We start from the raw sequence: 13,273 nt of genomic DNA on the forward strand, positions 1-13,273 counted from the left end.
CCTTTTTAATGCACTGTAGAGTTCTTTGGTTGTGTTTTTTTTTTTTTGTTCTGTTTTTGTGCATGTTACCAAGATGATTTTGTGTGAGAATCCAAAAGAACACTGTAGATTGTAACTGTAAAAAAAACACACGAGCAGAGAACTTGTGGTTACTATAAGAAGAATCACCAGCTACTAATAACAAAAGTGTCACCTTTTTTTTTTGTTCTTGCTTTCTCGGAGCAAAGCACAATTGGCATTATTAGAATTTGATTTGAAATAAATTAATGATAGATTAACAATTGCGTTTGTCTGTCTTTTTATGAATATTTTTTATTTTTGGCGGGACACTAAATGTGCGTATGTATTCTGGGCTGCTACTAGAACATGTTTACATGCTTTAATGTTCAAAAAACACATTCAGAACACATGCAGAAGTCATAATGACTAATTTAAAGGCAGTTTCTGAATATGGCTGTGTGCATTTCTCTGTGGAGTGAGTGTTTTAATACTTTCACAGTGTTTATGTAGCACCTCGACCTGCTTTATAATCATAAAACACATGGAAATATATGGGACTTTTATTTGTTTACAGTTGATTTAACATGGTCTAATTTCATCCATCCATTTTGCATTAGTACCTCTTAGTCTGTATGTTTTTATTTTTGAAAAATGTTGAATTTGCACTTTCATGTCTCTATATTTTCAGTTTTTGCAGCCACTTATTAGTACTAAATTTCAAAGCAGTAATCCATCTTAACAGATACTCCTCTTTTGTCCACTTTCTCTTAATAATGTTGGTATCTCTCAGAGTTTTGAAGCAGCATCCAGATGCCTCAGATTTTACTTCACGCATTCTTTTTTGTTGTTCTGTTGTTTTTTACTTGAAATGTAGAAATGGACAAAGCACAAACAGATGTTCCAAACACACCTCTGCATTGAGAATCTATGAGAACTTAATATGCAACGTGAGGATGTGACGCTTTTCTCTGTTTTACATCAACAAGAGTGAACAGTCATTGCGTGGCAGGTTAAGGAGGAGGTCTGCTTTTGTTGGTCCGTGGGAGGACAGGAGGAGAATATACGGAGCCCTGAGACCAACTGAAGCTTTTTTTGATCATGAGGGCGACGCAGAAGCGACAAGTGTGCGTCCTTCTACCAAACAAGCAGAACCTGGACTGTACTGTGACGGTGAGTGGCTTCAGTGTCCTCTTTCATGTCACCATGTCATGTTTTTGTGGGTTTTTTTTAAAATAATCTTTTCATTTCATGCATCACTTGGAATTGGAGAAATATAGACCCTAGATTTAATCTGACGTTAACAGCAGTCACTGATGTGCCAGTGTTATGCAGGATCTATACTGAAATGGGAATATTGCTATAGATATTATAGTTACTGGAAGTGTGTCTGTCTCTGTCTTTGTGTCTGTCTTCGTGTTTCTCTGTCCATCTGTCCGTCTTTTCTCTCTTTCTTTCTCCTTTTCTTCCTCCCAAACCGGTCTGGACAGATGTCCGACCTCCACAGAGCTGGGTCTGTCTGACGTTCCTGTCTGTTATAGGGAAGGTTTTCGTTGCCACCGTACTCTACGGAGGAATTGTTGGGTCTATGTTTATCATAAATAAGTCATAGAGTGTGGTCTTTACCTACTCTGTAAAGTGTCCTGAGAAAACTTTTGTTATGATTTGGCACTATAAATAAAATTGAATTGAATTGAATTTTGGATACATTAAGTGTACTTCTTCAAACTGTAAAAGGCATTTTTACTATAATGGGACAGTAACACTCAAAATAAAAACTCTGCATGACATCTTAGTCCAAACCAAACAAGTGCTCGATGAACATTAATTAACAAAATACTGACACCACATATCAAAAATATTGTATCAATGTGAACCCAATATTCACATGTACTGTTGTTGATGTATTTATTCTCGCTATGCCTGTATTTACAGGTTACAGCCAGAGGCCACGAGGTGTTGAAGACTGTTTTGAAGCAGCTTGGCGTCAGTGAACTCCAAGTCTTTGGTCTGGCTGTTCTCAGAGGTCAGTCAGTGTCCGTGTGGGAGTTCAAGAGAAAATGTTTTGAATTCATTTACTGTGGGACGCTGAAAATTAGGGAGGCTGAACTTAAAAGATCACCACGAGCTAACAAACTGTTGAGAACAACGCTTGTTTCCTTGATCTTCATTTAATGCGTGGATTTTTCCTCAGATAATGAATACCTCTTTCTTGATTTGGAGCAAAAGCTGAGCAAGTACTTTGGCAAACTATGGAACAGAGGATCCTTAAAGGTGGGTTTAAGCTCTGCAGTTATTTACCCAGAAGCTTTAAGTACTGCATGTAGCAGTGTTCCCCAGTGAACTCATAAACACAGATAATAGTATATTGCCTTATATCTGAGGGAGGTCCTGTACAAACTACTCTCCGTCCCATTATTGTTCAGGGAAGCAGTTATTATCCTACAAATATAAACTAGACCCGTCCTAGAGGCAAAGCAGAATTTAAAGAAAGCAATATTTCTCTGTTGACATATTAATTCTATATTTATTTCCAGGTCCCATTCATCCTTTTTCTGAGAGTGCAGTATTATGTAGAGAGTGGGTTGCTAATAATGTAAGTAAGTCTCCCACCAGCATCTTTTTCTGAATAATATTCATCTATTTGCATCTGTACAGGCCAAAAATGTCCTCCCCGTCGTTTTAACATAATTTCTTTTTTCTTTTTTTTGATGTCCTATTTGGTTGTTTAAGGAGCAGCAAAGTGCAGCAGCTCTATTACGCTGAGCTGAGGCAGAAGGTGCTGCATTCTCAGAGCCGCCATCAGGAAGCTTTGTTCTTCCAGCTGGCAGCTTCTGCACTCCAGGCTGAAGTCGGAGATTTGGAGCAGAGAGCAGCGGGGAGTGATGAAGAGGAGGGAGAAGAGAGAAAACACAGACGTTACTTTCTTCCTGAAGATTACTTCCCCTCTTGGGTAAAAAAAAAAAATGGGTGCACCTAATCTTAACCTTAAATTATTATACTTTGTGTAACACGACATGGGTCCTCAGCTGATAAAGCGTCGTGGGAGAGACTTCCTGCTCCAGCACTGCCCGGTGTTACATGTTGAGCTGAGAGGTGTGACACGTAGCCAAGCTGTCCTGCAGTTTATAAGAGAGGCCGGCAGCCTGCAGGATGGACCAGTCACCTTCTACAGGATGAGACAGGTCGGACCGCACCCCGTGACACAGAACTGACCAAAGATAAACACCAGAATACTGTAAAACTGTATAACCATCTAAAAAAGCCCCCTTAGAAAAATTCACATCAGTTTAAGTGTCATCTACTGTATATTTGGGATACTTTCACTTGTTTCCCTAATCGTCAGACAGCTGTACAGTCATTTTACCTCACAAAACACAGGAGTTGCTGGTGTACTGCTGCCTCTATCAGTTAACTTGGGTTATTTAGCGTGACTTTGGTGTTTTAACCGGTTAGAAACTAACAAACAAATCAATCAATGGAGGCACCGGTAGACCAGCAACTCCCGTGTTCTGTGAGGTAAAATTAGTTTTAGTCAAAGGAGTCTGGTGGCTTTGAAGAGAGCAAAGATAACAGCTTCAGTTCCACACTCGATAACTCAAACAGAGCTGTCAACAGTAAAGTGACGCGGTAAAATGATTCAAAGTACAGCATACTAGCACGGGTTTTTAGGTGTCTATAATACATTTATCTGCTGACCCCATCCACTGCAGTATATTTCTTAGCTTCTTTGTCTGTCCTCTTCTCTGCTTCTCCACACTGAGAGCATCTGCTGTAGGTGATACACCGACTATGGATAAGTGCCTCATACAACCCCACTTAACGGTTGAAACTGTCCCGCAGCATATGCTGTATGAGCTCATGTTTTTTTCTTTATCGGTTATTTTATGTGCAGGAGAAAAAAGAGCTGAGAAGTTCAATCCTTCTTGGTGTGGCATCGAAAGGAGTTCATATTTGCCAGGTGGGTGTAATTTGGAATTTATTTTTGCATGCACACGTTTATTCTTGAAGGGTTTTGACATAAACAAACTGCTTGAATTAAGATTGAAACCCTTCCTTAAGGAGGTGGAGGGGAAGCAGTGTCAGTTGTATGATTTTTCCTGGAGTGACATTGACCGCCTCACGTTCCAGGTAAGTCCCACAGACCACATACACACCAAAGTGTACATGTATTCACATAAACATGCATATTGCCACTTTATCTACCCCTCCTAATGGAGTGTACTGTAGGCTACCTTGCTCTCTCGCTCTCCAGGGCAGCAGGTTTGAAATCGCTGCAGTGGGCTCTCTGTGCCTCCCTAAGCTGCTGTATTACACTCCTTCAACCTTCCACTCCAAACACGTCCTGAGGCACCTCAGTGACAGTCACCGGGTCCACATCAACACCAGAGATGCAGTCGGCTACATCCAGCAGCTGGAAGACATTCAGGGTCAGAAATCTAAATGAAAAAAACATTTCTTTTGTCATTGCTACTTCATTTAAAACTCATCACAGCTGGATTTTGTCTTGACGCATCCTGGTTCTTCACAATTAGTCAATAAATATATTTTTATCCAAACTATATCACTTGTAAAACCTCATGAAGTCTATTATTCTCATCCAAAACAATGTCATAAAAAAAACTAATAGTATGGGACGTTTAAGCCAGTTTTTTACACAATCATCGAAGCTGTCGTTTTCTTTTTTTCCTTTTTCTTTTCTCTCTGTCTCTCTGCAGCCGCTCAGTTCCACAAAGAGGCCTACATCTGTGACACGACACGCTTAGCACACAGACTCCAGAGCCACAGCCTCTCATCCTCCATGTCCGACTGCAGTGTCCTAGTCCAAACAACCACAGCCTGGTCCAAAGAGGAGGAAGAGAAAGTCACAGGTCAGCTGGAAAGGAAAATACCAAGTTCCAAGATGTTGCAGCTCCCCACAGTTTATGTTTGTCTGCTGTCATTTTGTTCTTTCCATTGTATACTCTGTTCCACTTCTTGGAAAACAATAAGTTATAATGAAGATATAAAATCACTACACTACTGAGAACAATAAGAGCTGCTACATGCTACTTTGACAGAGAAAATTTAGAAGCTAATCGGGCAAACAAGACTTGAATAGTACTTTCTGCTTGTGGTATTTTGGCTGGAAATTGGAGGATAGATTGAGCATCTCTGTGTTTGTGCTGGCAGAGATTGAGCTGTGTGTGGACGAACCACAGGAGTTATTCGTCGACAACCCGACCGAGGTGTCATGGCTGGCTGAGCTGTCTGTTGATGGACCTTTGGTGTTACCCTCTTCCGATTGGACAGGTTAGTCCAAAAAGAAAAAGAAAAAGCTTGATCGTGTGTTCATCTTTCATGTGTGCCACATACTTCCCTGTGTTCTTTCGTTCTCAGCTGTCGCCGCGGAAATGAAACGGGTGAGATCTCCCTCTGATTTCCAGCGCAGCCCAACATCAAAGGTGTCAGCGTGTTTTCTCTGATTATGGTGCAGGTTCTTCTGAGGAGGGGAGGAGCTGATGAAGGGGTTTCTGTGGACTAATGTGCAGCCAGAGGCAACAGGGATTCACTACAAGCTCAGGACAAGACCCCTAATGTTACTGCTCTGATAATCACAGCATAAACCTAATATTTGAATTATGCAAATAATTACTGTATATTTCCAGTGCAACATAAGCTCGACTAAATGCCTTTAACCTACTGAATGCACATAAAAATAACATTTTGTAACTTAAAAGTTGGAATAAAGATGAATATAAAAAAAAGTGTACGGTTTTATTACATTATTAATTACATTACATTACATATATTGTATATTCTCTTTCCATTTAATTCCATGTATTTGTGATTTTTTGAAAATATTACCAGCAAAATCTGAAAAACTAAAAAGTTTTGTTTTGTGTTTGGGGGTTTTTGTTGTTGTTTTTCCACAACTTTATTTGCAAATTCTTGCAAACATCATGTGACATATACGATTATAGAAACATTTTGGTACCATACTTTTTTAAATGAAATGAAATTAAAAAAAAATATAAATGAATATATATATATATATAAATAATAATAATAAAAAATATATATATATATATGGTAGTATTTTTCTTTCCAATGAACATTACAATCTTACATTATGACACCATAAGTAAACTAAAGAAGAGAGAGTACTTTAAAACACAATAAGAAAAAATAAAAGAATAAATAAAGTAAATACATAAATACAAAAAAATGAATAATTGGAAGCCTGGCTACATAACCACATTTCTTATTATTCGTGTTGCGTGTAACCTACGTCATCACAGAGTCAACCAATCAGCGCAACAGGCTGCGACCAAAACACGGAAGTAGCTCCAACGGCTGCGAAAGCAAAAGTCCAGGCTCCTCTGTTGTCACATAAACATGTTTATTCATGTGAACAGTTAAAACCTCAGGCCTCATTGTTTTCCGGGGATGGCGTTCCCTTGGTTTCGCGTTGCCCTGCCACTTTGTTTTGCCGTTTTATCGGTTGTTGTCGCGATCTTTGGACAAACTCAGGGTAAGTGGCCTCAGTGAGATGGAGGAGGATGGGTGAAACGATGGGAAGGGTTTTTAACTTGTGTGTAGTGTGATGGAGCAGCAGTGGAGCTGTAGGCTAAACCATTTAATGGTCTGATGTTGGCTAACAGCTGTGGAGGACTAACCATGACTCAATAAATAAATATAGAAATACATAAATGAATACATACATAGTTGCATAAATTATTAAATCAAATAAACAAATGCTTTAAAATGACTTCTACATTCTTGTTCATCTACATTTATTTATGTATGTATTTCTGTGTCCCATTAATTCATGTATTTATTTATTTAATTATTTATTTCAGCATTTATTTATTAATATATGCGTGTATTTATTCATTCCTGTATATATTTATACATGTATTTATGCGTTTTTTATTTCAGAATTTATTTATTTATTTACGTTTTTATTAATATACGCATGCATTTATTTATTCCTGTATATATTCATACATGTATTTATACATTTTTTTATTTCTGTATTATTTATTACCGCATTTCTTTATTTATGTATATATCCATACAAGTTTTTATGTATTTATTCATTTATTTTAGAATTTATTTATTTTTGTATTTATTTATTCCTGCATTTCTGTATACCTCCATACATTTATTTATTTATTCATTTATTTCAGCATTTATTTATTTATATATTTATTCATTAATTTCTGTATATAATCATTCATGTATTTATACATTTATTTATTTTTGTATTTATTTATTTATGTCTGCATTTATTTATTTATGTATATTTTCATAAATGTGTGTATTTAAGTATTTATTTATTCATGTTTATTCCCCGTAAACAGCGCCCCCTGTTGGCTCACCCGCCTCATGCGTTTCTTGTGTAACCCCGGCTCTTGTCCACAGCGATGCCGCCTCCCCTGCCCGCCGCCCTCGGTGTGTGCTCTGTGGTCGGGATGGCGCTCCTCTGGAGGGACATGAGCTCGAAGATGAAAGGTGGAGACCGGACGTTGAGCAGTCTGCTCGGTCAGTATCTGGCCGTGAAGGGCGTGGGTTGGCTGGGCAGGCGGCAGAGGAAGAAACTCGAAGCCGACACTCTGAACGTGAAGCAGGTCCAGAAAGAGACGCTGCTGAAGCGCCTGCACAAAAACGCAGACACAAGTTATGGAAGACAGTATGACTTCAACTCAATAAAAGGTAAGACGAGGACAAGAGAGGGGGTTAATGAAGAGGTGCTAGTATAACACGAGAACAAACTGCACACGTGTTCGTGTTGTAATGACACGGATTTGTCCTCTGACAGGCTGTGATGTAAGTGTGTGTGTGTGTGTGTGTGTGTGTGTGTGTGTACAGTAATTTTCTTAACATCATTAATGTTAATTTAACTGTTAAAAAAACAACCACTAATCTAAGTATGATTGAAAAAAATGGTCCTACACAGTTTTCTGATCACCTGTTTTTTTTCCAAAATTAAAAAATATCCAATTTGCAAGAAAAAAAAAACATGCTCGTCCTGGGGCCTTGGACTGTAAAATAAATGGCATCAGCCGGGCATGAGTGAGAAGACATATTATGACAGACAAGAAAGAAACACTAAAAATGATGTTAATAAATGATCAGTGGTCATATTCAAAACTATCATTTGCTTTGTGGTACTGTGTTGCTTCTGTGTAGGAAGTGAGACCGGTATGTTTGATAAATAATCTCAACTCACAGGTCCGCTTACTGGCTCTTGTCCTGGTCTCCATCAGTGAACTGAAGATTTCCAAATAATACCAGTGCAATGGGTCATAAAGACCGCTTTGACCCCTAAGCAGCAACATTCAAACTGCCTGTTATGTTCCAGACATTGATGTCTTCCGAGAGCGCCACCCCATCACCACATACGAGCACTACCGTGAGCTCATCGGACGCATCGCGGCAGGAGGGGAGAAGGTGATCATCGCTGAGAAGCCGCTGATACTCGCAATGACCTCTGGGACGTCAGGAGCGAGCGCCATGCTGCTCAGCACCAAGGACACCAACACTGAGTTCTTCCTGCAGGTGAGGCTTTGTGATAACGACGTGTAGCCTTGCTTTTAGTTGTGCGTAATATGAAACCGCAATATATTTTCCCACCAGGGAGTGACTGTGTGTTTGGACGCCATGGCAAGAGCGTTCCCTGCGACCGACAGCCTCCAGCGCACCACCAAGTTCTTCTACACGCCTACCTTTCGCCAATCTGAGGCCGGTATTCCCATCGGACCAAACTCCTCCACACCAGCGTCCTCACGCCATATGCTCAACCTCTACACCACCCCAGCACCCGCCTTTGAGGTGCGACTTACAAGATGACGGGCACAAGTTTCACCTCTTTATCTTGTTGCACCCACGATTTTTTTTCTGGTTGTTGGTCCTTCACTTTCCTTCAGAATGTGTGAATTATTTTCCATGTTGAACTGATTTTAAGGGACTGTGCTGTCCTCTGTCCTCCCTTTCAGGTCCCCAGTGAGAAGGACACCCTCTACCTGCACCTCCTGTTCGCTCTCAAAGATCCCAGTGTGGGAACACTGGAGTCCAACTTTGCTTCCACTGTCTTCTATGCTTTCAGTGCTTTACAGGTACAGCATAGCTCATGTCGTGCCTTGGTATACAGAAGAAAAACACCCTCAGTGTTACTTTTGCTTCTATGATTTTTTTGCATCATGCAATTCTCTTCTTTTCACGGTGCGAGTAGTTTTACCTTCAATCGTCAATGAAATCGGTGATGTGAAATGTTCGTCAGCAACCTTTACTTTCATGACTAAGACGAGACGGCACAGACGTCATTAAACACTGACTGTGATTATTTCAATATGCAATTTATTTGATGGAAAAAGGCAAGACAAAGGAAAAACTCTCTTTATTTTCATCCCATTTTGTCGTCTTTTCCCCGAAGCCCTCAGTCCAAAGCTGCGCTCTTAATCATTCAACCTTTTTTTTTTTTAAATATAAAATAATAATAATAACATCTTATCTCATCTCAAATAAGTTTTACTAAAATGACATTATTGGCTTTGGCTTGGCTAGATTAACTGAAATATAATATAGTCTAATGACTAATATGTTCATGTAGTTTATGACTAAAACTACACTAAATTAGTTATTAGTCTATATGTCTGTTTTGTTTGTCATGTATGTCTGTTTGTGCCACTACAATATATTGTATTGTTATAATATGTTATTTTGGGTTGGGTGGTGCTGGGTGAGGGGTTGGAAATTTATAAGCGTTGCTTCCTTCCATCCCCTTTTCAGACTGTATGTGTAAATTGTTAATTCTTCTTTTTTCTCTTCTCAATGTGTTGTTTTTTTTTTGTTTGTTTTTTTTCTCATCTTTGGATTACAAGTCTGAAATAAATGAATAATACAAATATATAATACAATACAGTTTTTTTTGGACTTATTTAAGAATAAAATGCTCAGACTAAATAACTAAATATAATAAAATAAACTAAAAGGATGTATCACAGGACTAAGACTAAATTAAAAAACAGCTGACAAAATGAACCCTAAATCAGAGACATAAAAGCAGGATAATATGATGCATGATGCTGGAAATTAAAGGTTCCAAACTTCTCTGATATATTTCAAGAGATAATTTTATAATACAACAGCAGCACTCTGTTTTTGATTTTGGGGGAAAAGTCCTTGAATACTTGCGTTTCCTTCATGCATGCCTGATTTGAATCCCACCGGGACGTTTTCTAGTTAAGTGAGACGAAATCTCGAGTCAGGTAAGTGTCTCCCACTGACTGATGGAAAAGCTCAGGTCATTTGTAAGATGGGGAGAGAATTAGAAAAGTAATTTCTATCCCATCTCTTTTCTGTCCCATAGGATCGCTGGCAGGAGCTTGTAGAGGACATTGAACAAGGGAAGGTCAGCAGCGCTTTGGCTCTGGAGCCCAAAGTGAGGTCCAGCCTCGAGGCTCTGATGAAGCCGGACCCAGAGAGGGCCGCTCAGCTCCGGACCCACTTCCAGGGTGGCTTCAATGGGATCGCCAAGCGGCTGTGGCCTCACCTCCACCTGGTGCTGGCAGTGGATTCAGGCTCCAATCAGATCTACGGGGAAATGTTGAGGGAGAACTACTGCCAGGGTGTGCCTTTCTATTCGCCTTTCTACGCTGCTACTGAAGGTAGGAACCTGATCTCAGACAGAAAAACTGCTCTCAATACTCTGGTGGTCGGGTGGACAAAAGTCTGGTTGTGTTTCCAAGTAAGAAACTCATCTGTGGTTAGTGGTATTAGCTCTAATTGTATGCGCGGGCTCCTGCAGGTCTAATAGGGGTGAACCTGTGGCCCGAGGAGCCAAACAGACGCTACATGCTGTGTCCTCGCTCAATGTTCTGCGAGTTCCTGCCGGAGAGCAGCCTGGAGGAGGAGACGCCTCGCACTCTGCTGATGGAGGAGGCGAAGGAGGGACAAAATTATGAGCTCGTTATCACAAACGCTTCAGGACTCTTCAGGTCTGGTTTTACGCACAACTGAAACCCATCTAATGATGATAACTGCACTCTTGCAATTTTAGGTTTTTAGGAAGTAAAAAGGCCAATTTTAGGTCCTTATAGGTATAACTGGGAGCTCATTTGTAAAAATACAGGCTACAGAAAATGAGATTTTTTTCCCTTTTTTGCTGTGTTACAGATATCGCATCGGAGATATTGTGAAAGTCGTTGGATTCCACAACCAGTGTCCCATTGTTGAGTTTCAGTACAGGTACATTTTGTTCCTGTGCATGCATATTGCGTATCATGTCATGCTGCATGTAATGTACTTTAAGTCCTCCAGTGTAGATCTTTAAAGGGACAGTTTGTTTTAAGTAGGATTATATAAGGTACTTATCCATAGTCAGGGTATTATTCTAATTTGACAGTAGATGGCAGTCGGCCCGCCTCCAGTTTGGAGAAGCGGACAGACATGCAGTGTACTGCTGTGGACGTGGACAGCTCCTTTAGCCACCTTTTATATAAGAAAACATGAATGTGAATTTTAGGGATGGGAATTGATATGATTTTATTGATACCAGTTAATATTTCTGCTTATCAGTCTGATTCTTTATTGATCCCCTTACTGATTCCTGATCAGTTTTTTCCGTGTTAAAGAAAAGTCGGTTTATACAGGTTTTGGGATTGATAAGCTCAGAAGCTTATGGTACCAACTCCAATCACAATTTGTTCTCAACTGGAACCGGTTCTCAATTCACACCCCTAATCAGTTTAAGTGTACCCCACTCAAAGTAACTTTAAAGTACCATGTCATCTGAAGCCGTATCTATGATCTAGTCAAAGCCACCAGACTCCATTAACGAAAATGAACACAGGAGGTGCTGGTCTCCAGCTTCCTCAATTGGTCAGTCAGTTTGTTAGTTTAGTTAGTTCCTAACACCTAAGTCACACACACAATCTAACTAAGTGACTATGGCTGAGAACCAGAATCTTAAGTATCACTTTTCAAAATATACCACAGCTACATATGTTCTCCTCTCTGCTTTCTGTCAGACGGGGTCAGATGTTGAACGTCCGAGGGGAGAAAGTGTCTGAGGTGTTGTTCCTTGACGCTCTGAAGAAAGCTGTTGCTCAGTGGCCGGGCGCCCAGCTGGTTGACTACTGCTGCGCTGAGAGTGGCATCATGGGTAAGACACCTTGCTTATACCCCTCAGTCAAAGCAGAATTTGGGATCAGACATTTGTGAAGTCGTCTGAGTGGTTAGTCAAGTTCAGTTTGCACTATAATGAAGCCTACGTTACTGTGGTGTTTTAGGAGATTCTATAGGCGTCTCGGACCCTCATTACCAGGTCTTTATAGAGCTGAAAGGTGTGAGAAACCTCACAGAGGAACAGCGATACAAGGTGAGACAAATCTAGCAATCAGCAATTTGTTTTCCTTATCATGAAATAGATGTTTATTCTTTTTTCCGTCTCCTCTCTTTTCCCTCCAGTTGGACATCTGTCTCCAGCAGGACTCAGCTGTCTACAAGTCCTTCCGTATCAAAGGCAGCATCGGACCCATGAGGGTGCAGCTGGTGGCGAACGGTGCGTTCAAGGATCTACGCAAACACATGATGACCTTTTCAAACACCTCACCCAACACCTTCAAAATGCACCGAGTGCTACGCAGGAAAGAGTACGCCGACTTCCTCTTGGGAAAAACCGTCTCCTGAAACCTCCCTTTGTTGTGGAGAAGGAGACAAAGCTTGTGGACTCTGACAGCGGTGAGCGCTGACTGAATGATTTGTTATAATGAATTGTGCCTTTGGGAACTCTTAAATACAAAAACACAACATCATTCATTTTTGACAATTAAAAATGTTCATTTGACTGATTTATTTTCTCGACCGTATTTATGATTTTATTAAAGAGAAGTGTTAAACTGTTACAGTTTTGTTCATGGAATATTTCAGGATCTCATCCGGCTCCCATGAGAACTGCTACATAAATTCATCTTTTTATCTTATCTGATTATTTTATCACTTTATCATCACTAGTCTCATCTCTTTACAGTTTAATGGTTTCTATGGCATCTGAAGAAAAAGCAAAATAACATCTAGAAAACTAATTTTTAATAAATATGATCCCTTCAGTTGATGCCATCTGGTGTAATTGAATGTTGTGGCACCACCACATCCACATTGTCCCATAAGTGCAGTCACCTGTGAAGAGTAAAGCAACATTTGGTGAGAGTTTTAGCTAAAAAATAAATCCCTGTTGTATACCTAAATCATGGAGTGGGGCTGAAATGCAACAGAGAAAAGCATCCTAAAC

At 39.9% G+C, this 13,273-nt stretch overlaps 2 protein-coding genes across 2 annotated transcripts; both read left to right on the top strand.

Annotated features, from left to right (window-relative positions):
• Positions 1-1,098: 1,098 nt before the first annotated feature.
• On the top strand, positions 1,099-5,521 carry LOC310960505 (FERM domain-containing protein 6-like; the record flags this gene model as incomplete). The annotated part of the gene is made up of 13 exons (XM_083932218.1): positions 1,099-1,170; positions 1,933-2,023; positions 2,192-2,271; positions 2,535-2,593; positions 2,731-2,950; positions 3,027-3,182; positions 3,893-3,958; positions 4,060-4,128; positions 4,253-4,427; positions 4,716-4,868; positions 5,170-5,289; positions 5,377-5,399; positions 5,474-5,521. 13 exons carry the CDS (start codon positions 1,099-1,101, stop codon positions 5,519-5,521), a joined length of 1,332 nt encoding a protein of 443 aa, XP_083788344.1.
• An 823-nt stretch (positions 5,522-6,344) lies between these two features.
• ghdc (GH3 domain containing) lies at positions 6,345-12,839 on the top strand. The gene is made up of 11 exons (XM_083933344.1): positions 6,345-6,511; positions 7,405-7,695; positions 8,345-8,541; positions 8,620-8,814; positions 8,979-9,098; positions 10,352-10,649; positions 10,790-10,979; positions 11,158-11,229; positions 12,012-12,145; positions 12,273-12,361; positions 12,451-12,839. Exons 1-11 carry the CDS (start codon positions 6,427-6,429, stop codon positions 12,670-12,672), a joined length of 1,893 nt encoding a protein of 630 aa, XP_083789470.1. The 5' UTR covers positions 6,345-6,426; the 3' UTR covers positions 12,673-12,839.
• Positions 12,840-13,273: the final 434 nt, after the last annotated feature.

This window comes from Echiichthys vipera (genome assembly GCF_963691815.1).
Source record: "Echiichthys vipera genome assembly, chromosome: 18".
NCBI classification, from domain to species: domain Eukaryota; kingdom Metazoa; phylum Chordata; class Actinopteri; order Perciformes; family Trachinidae; genus Echiichthys; species Echiichthys vipera.